Source organism: Anopheles nili, chromosome 3 (genome assembly GCF_943737925.1).
Source record: "Anopheles nili chromosome 3, idAnoNiliSN_F5_01, whole genome shotgun sequence".
Lineage (NCBI taxonomy): Eukaryota > Metazoa > Arthropoda > Insecta > Diptera > Culicidae > Anopheles > Anopheles nili.
In genome coordinates, this window is record NC_071292.1 from 17,862,232 (window position 1) to 17,885,600 (window position 23,369).

General features: G+C 48.4%; 3 protein-coding genes across 3 annotated transcripts; 1 reads left to right on the forward strand and 2 right to left on the reverse strand.

Annotated features, from left to right (window-relative positions):
* The first annotated feature begins 1,151 nt into the window (after window positions 1–1,151).
* On the forward strand, window positions 1,152–2,717 carry LOC128726114 (glutamic acid-rich protein). Its single transcript, XM_053819903.1, has 2 exons — window positions 1,152–1,856; window positions 1,923–2,717. Exons 1-2 carry the CDS (start codon window positions 1,152–1,154, stop codon window positions 2,283–2,285), a joined length of 1,068 nt encoding a protein of 355 aa, XP_053675878.1. The 3' UTR covers window positions 2,286–2,717.
* Window positions 2,718–2,922: 205 nt separating this feature from the next.
* Window positions 2,923–5,936, reverse strand: LOC128723083 (RING finger protein 10). The gene is made up of 4 exons (XM_053816792.1): window positions 5,867–5,936; window positions 4,033–5,789; window positions 3,841–3,957; window positions 2,923–3,772 (listed from the first exon to the last, which is right to left on the reverse strand). The coding sequence occupies exons 1-4, from the start codon at window positions 5,934–5,936 to the stop codon at window positions 3,386–3,388; spliced, it is 2,331 nt and encodes a 776-aa protein (XP_053672767.1). The 3' UTR covers window positions 2,923–3,385.
* Window positions 5,937–14,272: 8,336 nt separating this feature from the next.
* LOC128725909 (WD repeat-containing protein 81) lies at window positions 14,273–21,446 on the reverse strand. The gene is made up of 4 exons (XM_053819682.1): window positions 21,234–21,446; window positions 15,308–20,847; window positions 14,768–15,229; window positions 14,273–14,693 (listed from the first exon to the last, which is right to left on the reverse strand). The coding sequence occupies exons 1-4, from the start codon at window positions 21,444–21,446 to the stop codon at window positions 14,462–14,464; spliced, it is 6,447 nt and encodes a 2,148-aa protein (XP_053675657.1). The 3' UTR covers window positions 14,273–14,461.
* Window positions 21,447–23,369: the final 1,923 nt, after the last annotated feature.

Consider the following 23,369-nt stretch of genomic DNA (forward strand, 5'->3'; position numbering starts at 1 on the left):
TTGTCTCTTAATTTCCGATCTGATGAAATGCATTTTATTCGTATGTTGTACGCCTGCACTAACGCATCCAGACAGTCGTCGCACACCCACTCTGGTAAGCCATCGTTAGGATGGACGTTAATCCCGGTGCACTCGGTGATCAGCGAAGCCGGTGTAGAGCCTAGTGGCGTCATGTAACACTCTTCGAATAATTTCCAGCACTGGTAATATGGTTCTATGCAAACACGACATGTTTCAAACGATACCATGCCTATTGTAGACAACGCATTTACATAGCTCCGAATGAATCTCTCCAATGAATTAGACGTCCTGTGGGCTTAGCTGCTTAGAATATGCGCTAACGATTAATGTTTGTTTCTAGACCGATTGATAATGTTTAAGCCTTTCGAAAGTAAAGTCTTTAGAAATATACGTCAATCATAACAAATATAAGCAGAAGATTGGCTTAATCCGCCTTATTCGTGTCTATCTGATCTGTCAAAATTGAATGCACAATGGGATTGAAACAAAAATCTAAAGCCAAATTGCTAAAGTGTAACTAAATCTTCAAAAAATATTTAGCGTATTTTCCTGGAAAAGAACTGTTATTAGCAGTAATAAATGAAATCTCTTCTCGTCTTGACGACAATACAATACGAACTATTTCATTCCTTCCCATCGAAAGACTGGCTCTAACTGCACAGACTACAATGTTCATTACCACTTTGAATGCACTATCGACTGTCACAAGAGTTCATGTAAAACTATGAAATGTCAAAACAGCGTTCAGACCTGCCATACAAATTAGGGCAAAAATAGTCCAATATTGTTCGACTAGTCGCTTTTCTCTGTGCAATAGTTTGTGTACGCTGTCAAATGGTATGCAAACACTAAAACTCAGTGCAAATAAGCATAATTCTCTGAACTCCTATCTAAACCAAGCCGTCCAATATCGCTGGCAAATAGTTTCAAAGTCAACCCTAAAAGAACAAGTTACGGGATCGTAATCAAACGCCACTATAGAGGAATTTTTGGCAGATTCCAGCAGTGTCTCTACGAAGGTAACAGATGCTTTATGGGAAGGTATTACTAAGAAACAATCGTTTCATTGATTGATATCTGTAGGACTAGTGTAAGGTTGGTAATAATACTGAAAACGCACAGGCAGCATAATGCGGAGCCGGACAGAAATGGTCACGACAACCTTGGATGGTTCCGATTTCGACGAGGAATCGGACTTCGAGGATTCGGAAGAAGATTGGCGACCGGAGAAGGGCGAATCGAAGGCTCTGAAGCGTAAGACACGTGATATTCTTACTGGCACCGTAGGCGGTAAGCGTGGTGGACGAAGCAACGGTAGAAGTCGAGGACGAAAATCTACCACCAAGGGGCGAAGTGCCGGTAGAAAGCGTAAAACCGTCGATGATGATGAGGACGAAGACGACGATGATGACCAATCCGATAGCGATGGTAGTGAAGGTTCTTCCCCTCGACATTCAAAGCGTGGTCGAAAATCTGCAGGGAAACCGCAACGCACTTACGGTCGAAAAAATGCGAACAGCACAACTCCATCCACGTCGATGGCAGCCAAAAGCCTGGTAAAGCTTAGCCCGTCAGCCTCTACTTCCGGGTTGGATTCGTCCAGTTCAGAATTGGCGTCGAAACCGATTCAACGGAAGGTGGTCAATTTGGTCAGCAGCTTTCCCGACAAGAGCGGCTACCTAAAGCTGCTCGTTAGCCGTGCGGATCTGGAGGAAGGCATACGGGACAACTTGAAAGTGTGTTTGTGGCGTCGGGATGGATCAAGCTTGCTGCAGAAATATTTCCGTGACAAATCGGTGGATGCTAGCACACCGCAGTTCACCTCTTCGATGGTGGTACGTTGGACGGTACTCTCAATATTGCTACGTTATAAAATGTTTTATTTTTCTCACCTCTCACAGTACTCGTGCTGGGAAGACAAACGAGCGGATGAGTATATGGAGATAAGGGTACGGTGCATTGAGCAGTCGAAGCAGTTGCGCGTACAGATCATCGATGTCGAAACGATGGAGGCCCGAGCCAAGGAAGAGTACCAGAAGTTCATCGAAAAGCACGGTACTAATCGATCGAACGGAACCCGAATGGGCCAGGCCAAGACGAAGCACAGTGGAGACGATGATGAAGACGACGATGCAAATGCAGATGATGATGGTGACGCTGAAGACGAGGAGGAAGAGAACACCGATGGAGAGGATGGCGATGAAGCACAAGCCGGTGAAGTGGAAGGCGAGGAAGGAAGTGAAGATGCCTTCCAAGAGGAATAAGTCGCGAGGTCAAGAAAATCAGTGCATTTGCTCTCCCGAGCGATTCTTCCCGAGGGTGCTTTTGTTTTAGGACGACACAAATCTAATTTATAACATTACGTAGCTACTTCACATCGATTTATAGGTAATAAGGGAAGGTAGTATGAAATTGAGGGGAGCAAAACTACTACTGGATCGAGTGTCGATTGTGAACGCACTGTCGAGTGCGACATTCGTATCGTATGGACGTATTTGCACACGCTAGAAGCATAAGATTAGATCGGATACTCGTTAAATGTTCACATTTTGAATGTTAAGGAATCATATTGACTGAGTAGCATGAAACTCACATTGCATCCCCCCCCGTATGGCACCAGCTCCGCACGGGTCTGCTAAAGATTGCAGATTACATAAGAAAGCGGAACTGTGTGCTTGCCAAACTCTTTCTTAAAACAAGAGGCAAGAATAATCAACTAGCATTAAGATAATCCTACTCAGTAGAAAAATGAAATCTTCGATGCTGTAATGAAATAATACATAATTCATTGTTTTAAATGGAAATACGGATGGTTTGTTGTCTGCCTTCATTGCTGTGATTTTGTTTTAGTTAAGATGCAAAAATTAATGACACAGGCAGTTCATTAATCATAGCTTTTAATGTTTCGTTATATTGTTTGGATATAATTTTTATTATTTATTCCTAAACCCACATTACGTTTGGTCGAAATTATATTCCGATTTTTGACGTTGTAGAAAGGACACATAGATAGTTTGTCCAGGGTATTTACCCCCAGTTCATATTTCCCATTACTGAAGCATGCAATCTATCATTAGTTTATTGTTTTTACGTCAGAGAAACTAAAGGAAAGTAATTTTTGCAAAAAAATAGCTATTTTTACGATTCCATGTTTTACACGTCCCCAAAAGAAGATGAAGCGCATTGCACATTCGTGTAGCAAAGCAAAAATATTCCAGAGGAGAGAAGATGCGGTACGACATGCTTTAAAACGTAACATGGAAATAATTTGACACACGGCGATAAACAAAACAACTAGCATATAAATCAAATTCCACCCACATACATCTACTCCAGCGGTTATATGAACAACTGACACTCGCATTCAGTTCAGGTTCATTCCCGACGCAAAAAGAAGAGTCTTTTTGTTTTTCTTACGCTTTCCCCCAGTGGATGCGGTTGCTGTTCCCGCTCCGACAGTGCATTGATTTGAAAGCGAACCCTTTTTCTCGAGTGCGGCTTCAATGGCTCGCCCAAGATTGTTGTTGAAGCGGGGAGCTCTGGCGGCAATGGCCTCCTCATCGGTTTCATCTTCATCAATATCCGACGTCGGCTGGCGCCACCCGCCGAACCTGAGCGAGCTAGCTGTGGAAGGCGTTATGCGGCTTCCAGTGACCTGAACAACTTTCGGGGCTTGAACCACTGAAGAGGATGAAGTGCCACCTCCCAACGATGGCCAACGCTGGCTGCTGGTAGGTTGGGTGGAGACCATCTGATATACAGCGAATGAATATGTGTTAATACCGATCTACTGATATCTAGTTATTGTTAATCGCTTACCTTCGACCAGGAGGACACTGCTGACACACTAGATCCAGGGGAACTTGAGACGTCGCTTGGAACAGGGCTTGTTCCTAATGATGACATCGAATCAGGATACGATTCGGAAAAACCGCACTATCAGATGGAAAAGCATACATATTGATTACAATCTTGCGCCGCATTTATCGTACTGCAATTAATTGTCCTTACCGAGGGAAACTGTTTGGTTGAATCGATGGAAATTCGTGCCGATCGTGCCATCGCCTTGCCGAGTTGCCGTTCGTTGAACTCAAAGATTTGCTTTTCCCGTTTCTGCTCCGCTTTTGCGCGTTTCTGACGCGTACGGTTCCGACTGACGAGCTCATCATGGAACTGGCGCAATACCTCTTCCGAAACAAGTTCGCTCGATGACGGTCCAAAGTCCAGCTCAACCACGTCGAACTGGGTGCAAACCGGTAGATGTTGCAGGTACTTCAACCGGCGGCGCAGATTTTCGTCCATCGAACACGAATCCTTCTGCACAACGCGCCCCGTAATGCGGTGCGGGCTGCAGTCCAAGCTGCCGTACATAGCCTGCAACATGCGACTGTTGATGGAGTGCAAAAACAGCGGCTGCCCGTCTACCGATTGGTAGAAGTAAAAGTGTTCACCCGCACACTGCGCCGTGGGGACGATGTCGATATCACCGACGGTGAAATTGCTCTCCTCGTCGATTACAAACTCATCTAACGATCCCACAACACCGCTTTGGGCCAATCCGAGAACGGCTGCTTCGGACTCTTGCAATTCCACGCCACCAGTGGCTTCTTCTCGCTTCCCTGGTTCATTCGCAGATTGCACCTGCTCTTCGACAAATGTTACGGGAAAATCGATCACCTTCCCTGCCCTCAAACTACCGCACCTTTCGGCGAGCAAATCGAGTGCCTGCTGGACAAAGATGTTCTCCGGTGCGTCCGCGCCATCTGCTACGAGCTGATTCTCAAGCTCCATCCGTTCGCGCCCCATTATCTTCAGCATCTGGGCCGTGTCTGTCAGCAGCAGCTTCGTTAGTATGCTGTTGCCTCCGATAGCATCAAAGTACGGAATCGGTGGGCCTTCGAATCCAGCACCCAACATTGCTCTTGATAGCTGCTCGGTCACCTCTACCACCTGCATCGAGCCCTTCTCGCGGCGCATCAACTGAAGCGTGACGTACTCTCCGATGCCAAACGCATGGAACGGTTTGGATACGGCCGACCGCAAGTCCGGTAGGTGAATCGCATCGTAACAGATGGGACACTTGCGCCATACCTTGTCCGACAGCGCGAGATAGTGCAAGATGCAAGGCCAACAGTACACATGGCCACACTTGGTCATTTTGGCTGCGACCGGTGGATATAGACATATGGGACACTGCGGCTCCTCAGAGCTTAACACGTGGACCTGTTCCACTTTACCCCAGTCAACCAACTGGTCCGGAGTGGCGAGCAGCGCGTCGTAGTCTTCTCCAGCTCGCACCACGAACTGGCAGTTGGCCTGCAGAAATTGTTCCTTGTTGTAGCTGCCGTGCGATTGCTGTGACACCTTGCGGATGTTACCCGTGCGCGAGAACCGAACCGGCTGGTCGCGGTCTCGCGGCGCGTAGTGATAATTCAGCAGATGGTTCAGGCTCTGCTTCTTCGAACCGGGTGCAAACACCGAATGTAGTTCGCCCCGAACGCCGTGCGTCGGGTTCGGCTTAGTCGGCGGCACTAATCCGGAGGTTCCGCCTTCGGACGGTTGCTCGTCGGCCAGGGTACACCCGTCAGTGTCACCCGCGGGCTTAGCAGGCCGTTGCGACCGTTGCCTAGCATCGTAGTTGTAGTTGTTCTGATAACGATTTTTGTTCGCGTTCGGTACTTTACCGGTGCTAGCTCCGTTGCGATGGTTACCACTGTCTGACTGTTCTCCGCGACGCTTGGATTGGCGAGGCCACTTAACAGAAACATCTAAACAAGAGAAATGGAAAAACAAAAAAAAAAGCATTAACAATCTTAGTGGCGGCGGTTTACGGTAGGTCTGTTACCTTGGTTTTTCTTCGTCTCAGAAAGCTGCCCCTTGGACAGATTCTGATTGGTATAGCGATTCTTCTCCATTTAGATATCTTGCTGGCAGTACAGCTTGCGAATAGAACAACTCTTCGTTTACGCTATAAAAATACTCTCCCTTTCGATGGGTTTCAACGGTGGAGGCAGCGCGACGGGCGCGGCTGCTGCTGCTGCTTGCGCTAGCGACGACGACGACGGCGGCGGCGACGGCGGGAAGTAAAACTGCTTCTTTACGTTGAGGCATCATTGTTTTTCTTTAGTAGGCCATGTTGGTCACCTCTCAAAAAGAAAACTAGAAGAAATATTTCTTCTTCTGCTTGGTAGGAAAAACGAGGGAATAACAGTTCTCCTGCTGCTTGAGTAGAGCTGTAAAGCTCTTGGGCTGGCTCGCGAGCGGCCTCGGAAGTTTTTTTTCGTATATCGGCGATTATTTTCGACCGCTAGGGCCCCGCAGATGTTCTTCTCTTCTTCTTTTCGCGATCACGAATATACGCAGTGATTACGATGTGGGATGGTGTGGCAGTGAAGCTACTTTTCGGTGCACTTTACGGACGTATAACCAACGGTACTCACGAAATGCGAATTTAGAGTTGCAAAGGCCAAAAATTCTGATGGGCACCACCGGTAATAACACGGGGGTGGTAGCTAAAATTCCACTTCAATTTTCACAACACACAGCTAAGCAGCACGGGGACCGTCGCGACAAAAATGGCGACGAAAGTGATAGTGAAGGTTGGGTCATAAGAATCGCGTTGACAGCTGTGATAGACAATCGGCTGCTGTCACTGGGCACGAATAATCGAAAGCTAGTAGCAGCGAAATATTATTTTTCAATAGAAAACGTGCAGAAACTATCTTAGTAATTAAAGTAATTTAATATAATAAAATATGATAAAGTAATATAATGTGTTATATATAAAGCTTGTAATAAAACAATTGAAGGAATCAATAACGTATTGGAGTTCAAACTATATTTGCATCTTCAAAATAGAGTTAGATGCCATTCTTAAACACATTTTACATTCCCGCACTCGTTCTCTTTAAATTATTGTGGATATGTTAAAATAAAGTAAAATTATTATGCTATATAATCAGCTGATAAAATTCTTATTTCCTTTCCGACGGCACTCAGTGCCTATTATTGAGCACGCAATGTTCCATTCGTTGGACATGCCCGCGAACCAACGCAAACGTACGATACGGCCACGTGGGACGCAAAAACCGAGAAAGCTACACGCGGCCCTGATTTGCGACTACCGCTAACTTGTCGGTTGAAATCGGGGACGAGGCCAAAGCCATGGCCAAGCGATGGACACCACCCGTCGAAGCAGAGTAGCACTGAGTGTTTCGAAGCGGACTCCGAAGGTTTGACCCACTTTCAGCAAACGGGAACTTTCTGCCCGGGGGCCTACCTACTCGGGACTCTCAAGACGCGATCCCGGTACTACCTAGCCCGAACACGTCCGAAATTTATTAGTAAAAGAATCAACCGGTCGAGCGGGAGTGCAGCTACCGAGAAGGTACCGCTCAGTACAGCTGCACTACACAATCGAACTAGGAGCTGCTGGGCAAAACAGCGGCAGGAAGGTGCATGCGCGCGGTGGTGCAAATGTTCGTGCACGCACATGTCTCGCGCATTTAGACCGGTTCCAATGCAAGCCGAGTTTTATATGACAACGTACAGTTTTGTTCCAAATATGCTCGGAAAATATAAAAAAACTTTTTGAAAAATATAAACGAAAAGGGAGCAAAATGAGTGAGTGAGTAAAAGCAAAAATACTCCCCAATTTGTGAGCTTTTTAAATTTGTACATAAATGTGTAGACCTGCGTGACGATGACAATACTACCCACCACCATAACGGCATACCGTTTCTCGAAAACCGGTTACCGGCTGCCCACGTACATGGTAGACCACAAACGCGCTCACGACTGCGACCCGATGCCAGGGAGAGCCTGCTGCCACGCTGCTCGCCTGGTAAATGTACATGAATAAGGTTGTGGACTTGTTGTCCGCGTGTCATTGGGTTCGCTCACCCTGAGAAGTTCAAAGACCCCGGGGGGATGGCGCGACAGCCAACCCAGACGAGATAGGGCCCCACCGCTGACGACATGAGACTTTTGTTTATTATAAACGAGGGTCAGGTACGGGCCGCAATATTGTACCAGGTTGGCAGGATTCGTGCTCACGCCGGCACGGATAGCACGCTCCCAGACTGCTGCCCCACGGCGGCTACAGTAGTGTGTAGTCGCCGTCTGATCGAGTCGAGCCCCCCGGAGCAAGCCGGTTGGAGCCCAATAGGTCCGTGCGAGAAAGCGAGACGGCACGCCTGCTGCGATCGGACAACGAATAAACGCAGCGCATGCGCTGTAGTGTGATTGGGTGGGGGGAGAACAGCTGTTACGCTGGTGCTAGAGCGAGCGGTGCTGGTATTTGGATGAAGAAAACGATGCGAACGAATGGTGCACTTTGATGCACAGTGTCGCCCAACTTTTGGCGATACGCTTTGGCGTTCGTGTGGTAATTGTTTTAGAAAATAATTGCCACACATTCGGTGAACCTGCCTTAGCTTATGCTGCACCAGAAAAGCAACGTTTTGATGGGCATTAGCTCAGGGGCATTAGTTCACTTGCCAGCTCGCAACCTTTCCGTCGGGTGAGCTGTCTGATCGCATGATACATTGAAGCTGTTGATAAAATTTTACGCACACTGTACCGTAGTGGTTCAGCGCGATAGCCCAAGCTAGAAAGAAAAGTACCTATAGTAACAACACGCGGGAAAGAAATCGAAGCATCGCTGGCATGCTGCTAACATTGCTATCAACTACGTTTGTCGGAACCATAGCATTAGGACGTGAGGTGAAGTGGAATGGCAAAACGTCACGCTTCAGTGTGTCGACCCACTCCGTTCTACCACCCACCGGGTCCACAATATGGAAGCCAGACCGTGGCGCGGCGAAGTTCTCCTGTCCTCCTGGTTGATGTAACGTTTTGTTGACGGTACAGCTATAAATCACACGGAAACTCTTATTTCTAACATTGCGACCAGCACAGCCATGTAAGCAAGCAGCCCCATAATGTCACGGCAGGCAAAACAACCGGCAAAATGTCATTGGCAAATTGTCACCGAACTGGACCAGTTGCATGGAGTCAGGGTGTTTTTAGACATGGGGTGCAATCTAGTAGGCCGTCCTCTAGTTGGCACCAAACAGCTCCGGTGGGGTTGCGTCATTACGCATTGAAAAGGTCCACACACACACCTCACAAACGTCAAAAGAAGAGAGAAAAGTGTCCCCAACGATAACAGGCGCCTAGGCGATGGTGGAGCACGATCCGCTCAAGTGACACCAAGGCGACAAAAATTGAAGTGAAAGCGGGCAAACAGCGAGACCGTCTCTGCCCCGCGGCAACAGGCCCACGTCCCACGGGTCTACTTCCCACGTGCCAGCCAGCCCTCTCGTACGACGACGACGACGACGACCCCGACAACAGATCGTTTCCACCTCGGAAGGCGCTTTCACTCGCGCCAACGTGCACGCGAGCCCAGGCAACGCAGCGCCACACAGGCACGTGACACATTGCTTGGCTAGCGGTGCCATTAGGCAGACATGTCTCCAACTCCGACCGACCACGTGGAGCAAAACGGTTGGCGCGCGCCCGAAGACGGTTTCATTTTTTAATCCAACCGCCACTACCCAGCGCTCAGATTTGCTGCCGGGCGTGGAAAAATGGGGGGATACCTTGTTTTTTTCTTTCGTTCCGTGCTCGAGCGCGAGGCTGCATCAACGCGCCATCGCAACAGTCACACTCGCACGCGTGGCCATTCCCATTGGCGATGGGGCGATTGGCAAGAAGCAGCACAACCGTTCTCGGTTCTTAGTGGCTAGCCTAGCTCCTCCGGGTGGGAGTGTTTTGTGAGTAAAGACGACTTGTGTAATTGTTAAATAGTAAGCGCCGTTGCGACCAGGCTCGCATGCTTTTCGGCGGTTACGGCAACGTGGGGAGTACACTCGAGTGAACTCGTCGGTTTTGTGGGCGTGGAACGGGGGGGGGGGGGGTGGTAGGAGGGGGGAGAGGGTGAGAAAAGAAAGGCACAACAGTGGATGCCGTTCACCTCACCAGGGTGGGGAGTAAACGCGATGAGATTGGGTTGTAGCAAAAGTGAAAAGCACGAGCATACGTTGTCGAAGGAAATGATGACGACAAGTGGAACAGGAATATAGCAAGAAAAATGATGTTCACAGACAGTAGAATGTTTCGCAATCACGTGGCTTATGGAAACGAAAATTTAATCACAACCGCGCTTATCAATTTTTCCTTTGGATTGACTGATCGGTGTAGAAATGTATCCAAATAAAGACAGAAAACATTGTGCGACCTTTTGTGCAACCCAACCAACTGCATTCCACGCGTGTTTCGCTATGGTGGTGCTTCTCTTTCAAACAGCATAACTCCCCGGTTGGTCGACTCGCCCACGTGGGCCACCAATCGATTCACCCAAAACTGGGGCCGTTCCTCCTAACGCAAGCACGGCTGTGCGGTGAAACATGCGCTCTTTCTACTATTTCATGCAATTACAGATGGTACTGGAGCCTGTACGGGCGTGCGTCTTTTGGCCGAGTTATTCGACGGGTGCATTCGTCGTTTGCTCGCGCTGGGATGCACTCACACGAACGTGCGCTGGTGTCGGCGTACGATGTGAGTTGCTTTATGCTTGGTTATTTTTATGCAATACTTGAGATGAGTGTTTTTTTTCAACATTTTTTATGTCTAGTAAGCGCTGGGAAACGGGGGTTTTAAAATAAAAAAAAAATACATGGAAAAAAATCATTTTTAATCTCACAGCGCTCGTATGTACGTAAAACAGAAACGCAACCATCTCCCTTCACGCGTCACACCAAACACGCTACACGCCCACCCACCACTTCTCTGCGTGGCGTGAAGCAACCGGAACGGAAGGGTTTTTTGCCCCCTTTTTTCCCACACACCCCATTCGCTCCCATCCGACTCGGGATCTCGCCAGTTCGTTCACCCCAAACACGAAACCGGCCCCGGCGAGTAAACCGTCTTTTGCAGCCTCCTGCAACGCATCGAAACCTGGGAAAAGTTTTATCTCATTCACTGGACCGAGATGCTGGTTCTCACGCATCACACACCAACCCCTCTGTGTGTGGAGTCGGCGTATGCGTGCCGTTGTGTGTGCAGCCCATCGTCAGCATCTCAAGTGCTGCTCATCCAACGTACACGCCAGACTGGTCGTTGCCTAGCAACGCACGTTTAGCGTTAGCACGCTGGCAGATAGGGGAGGTTAAACGCGAACACAGCGTGCGTTTTGGGAAGAGTGGGAGGCCGGCATTAGACGTGCGAGCACACCAAAGCGAGTGGGGTTTCGTTTTCTATTCGTTCCCTATCTTTCATACTCACCTTCTCGCTAAATCCATTGCCAGGCGCTCATGTGCCGTGCGGAGTGTGAGTTGCTTAGAAAGGCGGCGATTAGAAAAGCGCGCGCACGCGTGTGTTACCCCGGGCTCTCGGTACCACTGCCTGTGTGTGTATGGGTTGGCTGTAGACCGGTTTCATACCGTCTCGTTTACGCTACCAGCAGGCTACGGTTGCGGTTGTTAGCCGCCGCCGTATCGATTTGTGGGACCAGATGCCTTCGCTTCAAGCGATAGATGGACTGGTATTTTTGAATCCGGTTCACACAACCGCGAGCACGCGCATACACACGCTTCGGTGTTGCTTCGATCGAACATAGGCACTAGACCGTTAGCAGCGCTAGACCGGGCATACCTCCTCAGTGCCTGCGATGCTGGTCGTTGCATTAGAATGTCGGATCGTGTGTGCATTATCCGAGCCGGGCTGGGTTTTGGAAGCCAGAGCGCGGATCCGTTGTTGCCCGTCATCGGTTTAGCGTCGGATATAGCGCGGGTTAGGGTGGCGATTAGTGCCCGCGTTACTCTAGCCGGGTGGATTTATTTGGCCCTGCTTCATAGCCGGGTTTGTTGAGCTGCTCCGTCTAATGCTTTCTAATGGTTCGCGGGCGAGAACCACCCCCGGGCAACCGAAGCCAGTTTGAACTGTACTTAATCGTAATCTACCCGGCTCGCAGGCGGCCAGACAGTGCCATGGTTCGGCCGGTGTTCGGGTTGGGTTTAGAAATGTGGCAATTGTGGACTCTTCCGGGCGGCACAGTAGGCGAACATTGTTGTGATGCTTTTTTGGTAAATTTATTTACATGGTTTTAAATTAATGTGGGGAAAAAGCCGTGCTACAAGAGAATGTTGATTGATGAGGATGGTTGGTATTTAGAACTTGTTTTTATGCAAATAATTTTGAAGAATAAAAAGATTTTGTATGACTCGTAAAATATGTTTACGATAGCAAATATACAATACTTATTTCATCAACTTTGTTTATGATGCTTCTGCTCAATAAATAAGTTTGATAAATTTCAAAGCTTACTTTGATTTAATTTTTTTTACTATTTAAATTCCTAACTGTTCGCGCCAAATGTGCGATGGGATGAAAATTCAACAGAAATGCCACACGTAGCTTTATCGACCAGCGGGCGCGAGACGATATCCATGATCTCGATACCAAAACCAGACGCACATACACCAAAAGGTAGCTAAAAGATGTGAAACATCCCAGTCCCGCGTATCCGAGACCCGTATCGATGGAAAAATTCCGCCTGCTACCATGCCAACGATCACGAGAGAGAATTTCAGCTGCCACATCGGTCGATACACCGGCAACGTTCTTTCCTCGTCCTATTTTTTGTTAACGTCGAATACCACGTTCGAAGCGAACAGCAAAGCAAACGAAACGATAAATATAATAGGTACATATTTGTTCAACATCACCCGGGGCGTGTTTGTGTGCCGTTGAAAAGAAAAATCTAAAGCAAGTGCATCATAAGAAAAACACATAAAATGTAGCATATTTTGTTTTTGCTTCCCTTTGCCCGTGCTGTGGCCGTCCGAGGGTGCCGGTATTCATCCGTGTTTCATTTTTAAAAAGCGTTCGTCATGAACGCGTGGTCGAGCACGCACGTGGTGGGGTCCGCGTGTTTGCAGATCACAACAACAGCAATAATAAAAGAAATTGAGAGAGAGAGTTAGCAACACCACCCTACCAGGGTCGCATGAACGAGGCCTGCGAGCACACGGGTTGCCCTTCGTTGTGCTTGAGATTTCCTCTAATCGCCATCCCGCACGTTGCCCAGGGCAACCAGGCAGCCAACGCATCGAGCCGCACGCGCGCGTTCGCTTCTCGACTCGAATCTTTGCCAGTGTGTGTGGGCTTTTCTTTACGAGGGTTCGTTCGTTCAGGGTGGTTGAATCAACCCCTGAATGGGCGGGCCGCCATTGCACGTGGCAGTTGAAAAAGGGGAGGCATGTTGATACCAGCATGGTTGAATAACGAATTATTTTTTAAATGAATTATGTTAATAAAGATGTGTATATATTTAACAAAAAAGAGTATCCCTTTACGAAAAATATTGCATAGTGGATGAAAACAGGGAGAACTATACAATTTATAATCGAAAAAACTAGACCAATACAAGTCAGTTAAATTCAAATATATAATCAATAATCCATAACGTCTGAAGGTTTGTTCATTTTAATTTTGTATGATAAATGATTAAAATATTAACAAAATAATTTATAAAAATAAAAAATCAATAAAATCAATATCAATAAAAATTTAAAACCCAATACATTAAATGTATGTGTTTATATGCGACTATAGAGTGCATGTTCTTAATAAAGAATGCGGTGTATATCACCAAGAGCCCTGGTATAAGTAGAAAATGGAAGGAAAATTGGATTATTTAACCATAAAAAGACGAAATAAAATATTGCAGAGTTTTATATTGATATTCACAGGATATAATCAACATGGAAAGAAAGCTGCATTCTGGAAAGTATTCCTCCGATCGACACAGAATAATTTAACACCTTGAGTGCCACATCACCCAAAAAGTGGGTGATGTAAATTTTTACAAAACGCCATGTCACCCATTTTTGGGTTACGGCAAAAACGCATCATTTTAAAATGCAATTTTTGAATATTTAGAACAGCTATTATTCTCACTTATCGCATTTGTGACCGAATAAAAATACGAATGAATGCAAAGAAAACCAAAAATTCATCACAAACGTAGAACGTTAAGAATTAGAGCCAGTGCAACCGAGGCTCTGACGTATGAGCAAGAATCGCTTGAATCGTGGCATTTTGTGCACTTTCCTAAAAAAACGCTTGGCACGCAAGGTTATAGACATGTAAAGGTTGTAAAAAATAAATTAAATGCTTACGGATAGGTTTACTCACAACCTCTAGGAGAAAAGAAAACAAACCCCCTTTATAACCATCCTTAGAAAGTTTGTCATTTTATTACCTTCTACTTCAAACACGTTTCCCTAACAAACGATATTCACACTCATAAATGTTCGTACCCTCCAGAGGGGGCACTCGTACAAACAAAACTAATGAGAAAGAAAAAAATCACACCTCAGTATATTCATAGGTAATAATATCACTACTGATAAGCAGCTATTTGGGTCAAATTTTAACACAGTAGGGTGATGGTACCATTGTCACCACCGACGAGCATCATGCGGTTGAGTGGAAGCAAGGCGAAGCTGGTCAGCACACCACGGAATGTTTCCGAGCGAAGTTTGGTGTACGAGTACGGTGAATCCGGTGCAATCGCACTATACACACCGATTCGGTTCGTCGGTGTACCCACAATTAGCTCCGGTCCGTTGTTCACCATGCAGTGGGCCGGTTCGGGACGATTTCTACGGTGAAAGTAAAACAAAAAAAAAACTGCTGAAAGTGTCCCATCGGCCATAAAGGAGAGATGACACGCTACCTCATGTGGAACTGTAGGTGGCCAGTGTGAGGACTCCACACGCCAATCATCTGATCGAGCCCTGAGCTGATCAGTTGGGCATCATTCGGTGCCAGCAACTGAAGCAGATCGTTATCGTTGGTGCGCCAGGACGAAATGATACCGCCCGTTCTCGCGTCCAGCACACCGATGTGGCCCGACGTGAGCCCAACGGCCACCCAATTGGCACCGGGTGCAACGGCAATCGTTCTCACCGTACCGGCCGGTGTAAGGGCCACCTTCCACTCGTGGCAGTAGCTAAACGTGCGCGCATCGATCAGCTTCACCGAGCTGTCGGCAGTTCCAGCTAGTACGAGACAATTCGGTGACGGGAACGTTTTCACCACGGACACGGGCGAGTGCTTGGGCACGTCCAACTGGCCAATGTGAGCCCCGACGAATGGGTCCCACAAATGCACACCGGAATCACATGAGATCGTCAACCTACGGAGCCAAAGAAGAAGGTTAGCATTAGGTGCGGTTGTTGCAATTATCGAAGTGATTGGCGTACGAAGGACTTACCGGAGCGCTTCAAGGAATGCCAGCGAATGCACCGATTTGCGATGGTACGCGTAGGTGAACTGACACGAGGACACTTTCGAACCGTCCCCTTCGCTTCTCAACGACCACAGTTTCACCGTTTTGTCCTTCGAAGCCGAGATGAAGCTGTTCTCGTTGTCCAGCGCCAGCACCGCCTTGATCGAGCTCGAGTGGCCGGTGTACGTTTGCAGCTTGATCTGCTTCAGGTTCAACCGGGTGTCTTTTTCCGAGCGGCCGATTTCATGCTCCCAGTACGCTAGCCAATTGCCGCGGAGGTTCCGTGAGCTGTTCACGTTATCGAGTCGGTACGTGACTAGACCGAGGAGGTCCTTGTGCTCGAGTCGCCCGGTTGTGGCGGACGATTCGATCCGGTTACCGATGATATTGGATCCAAAGCTGTTGGAGCAGTTTAGCGATTCGAGCTGTTCCTCCTCGGACGCTGCCACAGCCTGTGTGGATCCGGAAGTGCCCCCTGATGCACCCGCCCCAGTCCGTCCATAATCCATCTGCTCGTGCTCGTGGCAGAGGTTCAAAATGAGCGGCAAATTGGTCACGCATCGGCTCATCTCCTGCTGGCCGAGATAGTTCAGGAACGGCAGGAACGTACAATACGCCAGATTCGGCGTAAAAACGTCCCGTATCTCTTCCATCGCTTTAGCACGAGTTCCACCCTGGCCGTGGTGTGTATCGCCGGTTGTCAACGGTCCTAAAGCACCGGGAGGCGTGAAACTACCGAACGGTGGTTCGGACACCTGCCCCTGGGAGTCGGCCACAACGGGCGAGAAATGTTCCTGGTGCCGTGCGTAAGCTTTATCGAAGATTAGGAAGAAGCGCTGCAACGCCGGTACGCAGATATGTTCACGTGTCATTTCACGTCCGATGCGTACCGAAATTACGTACAGGGCGTCGAGCAGCTTGCGGGCCAGTACAGATCGTGCCAGGAAGCCACTTGGCATAGTGTACTTGGAGGATTCAAGCAACCGGACGGCTGGATGCAGGATCTGGTGCAGAAACGTTTCCGGAAGCTGCTCCATCACAGTCGAATCGTTGAGATACGGTATTAGACACTTGAGCAACTGCAGTGCACTGATGAGGCCACCCTCGAGTGTCGGTGTGATGCGCTTCCGACAGAGTGCAATTACTTCACTCACGTGCGGGAGGTATTGCACCAGAATGAAGTGTTCCCCAAACAGGGCCGATATCGATGTGAGGCAATCGATGACACGGAGGGCCGCTTCATCCCCAACCACGCCGCCCTCGGTTATGGAGAAGTGATTCAGACCGCTCGGGGTACCTGACGCCGTCGGGGATGATAGCCGGTTCGGTTGGTTTCCGTCCGAACTGGGAAAAAGGTTTTCCGCACCGATGTAACACAGGGTGAGCATTTTGAGCAGGTTCCGGGAGAGGTAGCGAGCGGTCAGCACCGGACCGAGCCGGTGCGATAGCCAAATGATGCTCTCGGAGCTCATCTCCGAGATGCGATTCGAGCGGGTTTTGTTGGAATCCGTCGATTTCGAGCGGTTTAGCAAACCACCACCGGCCAATGAATCGCGGCGCCCGTCGAGGGATGGCGCAGCAGGGGGACCATCTTTGCTTCCCAGTGTGACATCGACGGGAGTTTTATACAAAAATTCCCCGGAATCGATGCTCTTTTTGCTGCCAATCTCGCAACCGATCGAGTGAAACTCGATGCTTCGTCGGAAGGACGATGACGGTGGAATGGGAATAGTCGGTGATTTTAGGTCTCCATGCTGGCCAGCCGATCCAACGTCTGCGTCTTCGAACGCTTCCTCAGCCTGCGAGTGGTTCAGCTTCAAATCAAGCTCCTCGTCATCGATGATACTGCGCATTGCATTCTCAACAGCGTCGTCATCCTCGAGCGTGATCGTCGAACGTCGTTTAGCCTGCGGATCTTCATCGAAAACGAACATCTGATCGGAATCCCGCGTCGTCAGGCCAGCTCCCGGTGTATCCACCGCCAACAGTTCCTCTTCGTCTAACGGATTGAACCCACCGCGGCCGGTTACCGTGGGTGAAATCGTCCGATCGGAACAGTTAGGGGAAACGAGCGTGTTCGAGAGGGTCGCCGGATCTGCTTCAACACCCGTGGACGCGTCATCGACTGTGTTGGCGCTGTTTAGCTTGAAGCTGCGATATGATCGCGATTTTCGAAACTCGCCCCCAAACGGCCAGACGGGTTCGTGCACGTGGTAGGACTGATTGAAGTCCCCGTCCCGGTATCCTCCGACGGCTTCGACCAGCGGTACGGCAAAGTGTTCCAGAAAGCAACGCAACCCGAACCGAACGATCAGCTTCAGCAGAAAGCTGTGGTGATACAGCTTGACCGATTTTTTCGATTTAAACGACGTATTGCGGGGCGTGAATTTGAGGTACGACGGTGGTTCGCCATCGCTTACACCCAACATACTTCCGCTGCCAAAAGCAGGTCCTTCTTTAACCCCTGCACCAGAAGACCGCGATGCACCAACCGTCGTGTCCATTTCATCCGAATCGTACAGCGCGAGGATGGGCTGTAAGAGACAAATCTGAGTCTTCCGCACACCCAACGCGGTCGCGATTGCATCGAACAGATTCCAGGCAGCAGGAATCGACGTATCGTCGTGCAGAATCAGCTCGATGATGTGCGGAAGCAGCAGTTCCACCGAAGAGAACTGTTCCCCGTGACCCGCGGGTTGCAGTAACGGATCGACAAGGGCCACACAGGCGTTCACCTTACACTCGGCGATCAACCGCCGGTACTCGATACGTGATCGATCCAGGGCCGCATACCGTGAGCAGCTTTTCCCGTCACATTCGAAGAATGTTTGCAGTTCGACCAGCTGTAGACACTCGTCGAAGGCGCGAAGGACTCGCACGGTCTGATACAGCCGATGGTAGTGTGCCGGAAACGGGATGAGAAGGTTGGCAAGCAGTGGTTGCAGGTACTGGTGAGGCGTAGGTGGTGGTAGACCCCGATCAGTGACACCCGACGGATCCAGCTCTTCCTCTAGCCCGAGAAGTTGACGTACTACCGGGAGGAGACATAATGGGAGGGCTTTTGGTTCGTCGTTGACGAGACGCGTGCAAGCGTCAAGCCGCTCATCAAAGTCCTGCTTTAGGCAGCTACCTAGCGGGAGTAATTTGGATGCGAGAAAAAGCTCTACCACCAAGCAACCGAGCACTTTGAGATCCTTGGTGCGTTGCTGCAGCAGCAGCTGTTTGAGATTCTGACGAGCGACGTTGGTTTGCTGCTGGTGGGATGATTGTGAGACCGGAACGCTGGATTGTTCCCGATGAAGCGTGCGTTCGTACGTTTCGCTGAAAATACGATTTACGAACGCGTTGCCACCGGTCGTAGCCGGGCGGGCATCCATCCTTGTACACCAAAGGTCGTACTCGTCGAGCTGCTTCGCAGACGAATCGCTTGCACCGCCCGAGTGGAATACCTTCCGGCGGAACGTACCGAGACTTTCGACCGCAGCCAGCTGTGCTATCGGATTGTACGTCTTGGGCAGCACGATCGAACCGGGCGACTTTGGTTGCATTTGGTTTATGTTAAAGCTCGATTCGGACGACTTCAGGGCGTAGTACTGCTGTTGGAGATTTTGCGTTGAATGTCTATAGGACGCTGAACTGGCCACCGGCGCCGGAGAGTGATCCCGGTGCATTACAGCTGTCGCCGTTACCGCTGCCAATGGTCCATCGCTCGGTTGCACGTGCCTGGTGAGGTCTTCGGTGCTGCGGGTTAACCTACGGTTCGTTTCGTGCTGTAGATGTTGCAGCCTGGGTGGTGCTTTGCCGTTCCACGCCGTCGGGAACTGGCGGGGAGGATGAGGACAACCGAAAAGTTGCACCACACCCCGGTGGCAGAGATTCTGATGTTTGTCGACCAGAGAGAGACAAACGTTTTTCGAGCGTACGGCTGCAGCTCCCGTCAATTTGTACCCGAACGTGAGATCGATCCAGTGGTGCAATCGTTCGGACACGTACTGGCTCTCAAGCAGCTCGCGGTGCTTCAGCACGAAATCCTCCGGACAACTCGACCAGCTCGGTATCTCCAGGTCGGGAAGATCCTCATGGATGCTCTTGAACACGGACGGATCGGAAAAGAACTCCGGTATGCACTCATCCGGCGTCCATTCGAACAGCCGCTGGATCGTGGCCGGATATTCTGCCGGTACCCAAATCGGGCGGACGTGTTTACAGAGAACCGCTTTCGGTGTTCGGCGCGCCATGTACACGTAGTAAGTGATCTCCGACAGGACATCCGACACGTGGTGAGGAATGGCGGCCGGAGAGGCACCAGTTTGCTCATGGCTTCCGTGGCCAGCGAGCGCAGCCGCGGCCTGAAACGTGAGATCGAGCTGTGCGTCACCTTTGTTGAGGCGGAACTTTGACTTCTTCAAATCACGCCAAGCTTGGCCGGAACGGGATGAGAAATCGGTCACCCACGGCATGATGTGATGATACTCGGCACATCCGACTCGTCGGCCAGTCATGTTATTGAGAATAGTTAGATAATCGAAGTTCGACAGGTGCCCATGGCACCACAACTCGCAGTACTCTCGAAGCGAACAGTTCATGACGGGCTCTTTGGTCACGCTTAATCGCATTAACCCTGCCGCTGGGCCTCCGGTACTCGCGATATTCAGCTCACCCATCTGCCGCATCAGCTCTTCATCATATTCGAGCAGGTTCGCCTCCAGATTGGGCATCACGCGTATCCAAAGGTTCTCGGTCATGTACACATCCTTCAGACTCACATCGCCCAGGTTGAGGCCGCGATCGTGAAAGCTTTGCATTAGCTGCAGCATCTGGTAGACGATGAACAGTGGTTTGTTGTACGATCGCTCCACTATTGCAGGACTGTACGTGACACAATCGAGCAAGTTATTCGCCAGAAACAGATCGTACAGAATGTAAAACGTGGCCCCCGTTTCGATGGTTGCCAGTACTGGGAAGAGATTCGCATTGCTCAGTTGGCCGTCGGATCCCGGTGAGAAGCATGCGGATTGTGCTGCTGGTAGTTCCTCCTTCCCGACGGTGTTCTGCAACACTGGACAACCGAATGCACGGGCTAGCACCTCCCGGAAGACGGCATCGTGCGGAAGGGCTGCCGGTTGGTTCCCTACCATCGTGGGCGATGCCGTTGATATGTGATTGCCAGATCCGGCGATGTCACCGGTGGCTGGTCCTTTTTTGCCATTTGTACTGTGATTGCCACTGGAATGCAGGTCGCGGTGTTCGCTAAATGCGCTGCTAACGGAATTGCGGAGCTGCGATCCGGTGGGAATGTTGGTAGGACGGGAAGCAGCGTACTTTCGGTACGCTGATTTCCACAGATTTTTGTGGTTCGCCGTGGACACGTATTGCAGCAGCTGAGAGTAATGTAACGGATCCTCTCCATCACTGGAAGTGCCGAGCGGTGATAGCAGCAGATCGTTTGTTCCGGCGCTCGCACTTCCGTTTAAATGCTTGTTCCTCGGCAGTGGTATTACTTTGCAGTTTTGTTTTTTATGCACCTAAAAATAAAGGGAAAATTTTCACTATTTCATATCTATTTTCTTGTTCAAAGAAGCGACAGCTCGTGCGAGTTCATGATATGATTTGTTACTTTTTTTTTGCTTGTTTCTGGGTGACTGAATAATGGGGGTAGGGGTAAACGCAAGGCTGTTATGATATTAAAGCGTAAAACGCACAGAAAACAACCCCACGCAATAGGTGGAAATTTATGTTACGAAAGCGCATTGGAGGACCGGGCTAATAGTCCATAACGGTGCTTCGGATTTACAGCAAGTAAAATTGCCCGAAGCCGAAGCGCGATAAAGCACGGGATCTGAAGCGTACCGGGTTGTGGGTATGTTTTTTTTTGTATACTACCGTCAGGTTTCACGTGGCCCATACTTACGGCTGCATAAATTCGGCTCCATGGTCCCGTTTCGTTTTCCGTAGGCCACTCCAGGGCATCGGCCAGCCCGTAGGTAGGAAACTCTTTCGACACCTTACCCTGGGCAAGGGATCGTAGCCAAGATTTGTGTACCAACAGCACGAACCGATTTGGACATTCCGTTTCCCGGATTTGATGCTTCGGAATAGAGAATTCCTGCATAAACGCTTCCATGGTGAAGAAGGCGATGGTCGTTTGCAAGCTGGAGTATCACGTGTGAAAGTGCTGACTATCGATGGGATACGATTTCGCTGATTACGGCATGTGCAACAAGCTTTTATAAAGCGTAGACATTGTTATCCACCTCTGCATGTTTACTGTGCTTGTTATCATTCGATCACGACCGCTGGACAAAGGCATTCGACCTAATTTGCTTCTTTGTCTGACACTGGTTGAAGCATTTCGTTGGCGACGTATCTCAGCATCCGCGGAATGATTACAGAGCACATGAAAGCACACTTAATACAGCGCGGCACATTTTAATCACTATTGTTATCGCGTTTACTTTTCGTATTGCATGGTAATCCACCATATGGAAAATGCATGCTTGATGTTGGGACTTACTTTACCTGTACTTTTCACTTCACGAAATTTATAAAACTTTCAACATCACGCAACTGCAATTGATAGAAACAAGCATTACATGTTATTTTACACTGAACAATACGAAAAAATCTTCGTCAACAAACATACCGACCACAACAATCCCTCGCGCGCACACGCATACACTGCTGATCGTACCCTTTGACGCGACAAACGTCAGACACGTTTGTTGATTTTTGAAGTTTCTTTTCAATCAATTTTATTAGCCGTTAGATATTATTTCAGTAGTTAAATAACATTAAAATATATTTAATACTCAGCGATAAAATCAGTTAAGATAAGATAATAAGATATTTATAATAGCATTGTCGTTTTAGAGTAAGTTATGCTTGGTAATTTTAGAGAGCTTTATTTACTTTACCACGTTTTGCATAGTAAAGATAACTGAGAGAAAGATGTGGTGAAACTTTTTTACTATTGAAAACTATTCAATCGTTGCTATATCGGTTTTGTACAATATACGAACATATTTTGTACTAATTGTTTATTTTTGACAAAAACTCAAACAGCTGATTACGCTGGTAGTTTGTTTGGCGGAATGTTTGTACTTGAGTTACACTATGGGCTCTGTCTTTCTAATTTCAGACAAATTTGCTATTTGAATGTGATAACACATTCTTGGAGGGACATTTTTTTACACAAAAAAATAAGTAAAATAAATAACATGTAAACGCAGGGTCCATTGCAGGATAAGGTAAGTACAAATCATGTACAAATATATGTTCATATTTCATCCTGCAATAAGCCCTTCTTATGCATGTTATTTATTTTACTTAGTTTTTGAACATTTTCCATACGTATGCGTTAAATTGGCTTAAGTTTTATATTGATTAAGTTGCTTAACTGCTCAATTGCATTGAAAAAAAATTAAAGCATTCCTTTTCCAGTTTATTTGTATGGGAGGAAACGTTAACATTCTACGTATACTAAGCAGACGAAAAGTATGTGATAATTAGAGGTATTACTAGTAGTAGTAACGGTAGAAATAGTAGTAATATATTGTAATTTAATTGCTCAAGGAAAACATGAAATACACGTTTGTCATCTTAATCCTCATCCTTTTCATAAATGCTTCCACTAATTTACAATTAAAGTATTCATTTGAACACGTGTTGGAACATTTAAATATTAACGAGTTTCATGCTAAATGAGTGAACAAATTAACATGTAAACAGCTGTTTACTCCTGCCCACCTACTTAATGATCGATAAATCACGCAGCGCATAAAAATGTGACCTCATGGTCATTGGAAAAGTCGTTAACTTGAGCATCGTAAAACCAATCGATTTTCCCCACCAAATACTGTCGATCGGATTGGCTGCTGACGCCGACACGAGGCAAGGCATTTACCTTGGCGTTGATCAGCCGTTAGCAGGTGCGCCATTTCAAAAACAACACACGCGTTTCGCTCATCACATTACTGCCTTTCTATTTGCCTAATCATTCGTCTAATGCGAAGAGGCTGTATTTGTCAGACCCGTAAGAACTTTCTCC

What these genes read in the sequence shown, in the direction of transcription:
- LOC128726114 (XM_053819903.1), top strand. Translation starts at nt 1,152, where the DNA reads ATGCGGAGCCGGACAGAAATGGTCACGACAACCTTGGATGGTTCCGAT. An exon ending in AGTTCACCTCTTCGATGGTG is followed by an intron (nt 1,857 to 1,922) that starts GTACGTTGGACG and finishes CACCTCTCACAG; the next exon opens with TACTCGTGCTGGGAAGACAA.
- LOC128725909 (XM_053819682.1), bottom strand. Translation starts at nt 21,446, where the DNA reads ATGGAAGCGTTTATGCAGGAATTCTCTATTCCGAAGCATCAAATCCGG. An exon ending in GCATTCCTTGAAGCGCTCCG is followed by an intron (nt 15,230 to 15,307) that starts GTAAGTCCTTCG and finishes TTGGCTCCGTAG; the next exon opens with GTTGACGATCTCATGTGATT. An exon ending in CACCTACAGTTCCACATGAG is followed by an intron (nt 14,694 to 14,767) that starts GTAGCGTGTCAT and finishes CTTTCACCGTAG; the next exon opens with AAATCGTCCCGAACCGGCCC.
- LOC128723083 (XM_053816792.1), bottom strand. Translation starts at nt 5,936, where the DNA reads ATGGAGAAGAATCGCTATACCAATCAGAATCTGTCCAAGGGGCAGCTT. An exon ending in TGAGACGAAGAAAAACCAAG is followed by an intron (nt 5,790 to 5,866) that starts GTAACAGACCTA and finishes TCTCTTGTTTAG; the next exon opens with ATGTTTCTGTTAAGTGGCCT. An exon ending in CAGTGTCCTCCTGGTCGAAG is followed by an intron (nt 3,773 to 3,840) that starts GTAAGCGATTAA and finishes GCTGTATATCAG; the next exon opens with ATGGTCTCCACCCAACCTAC.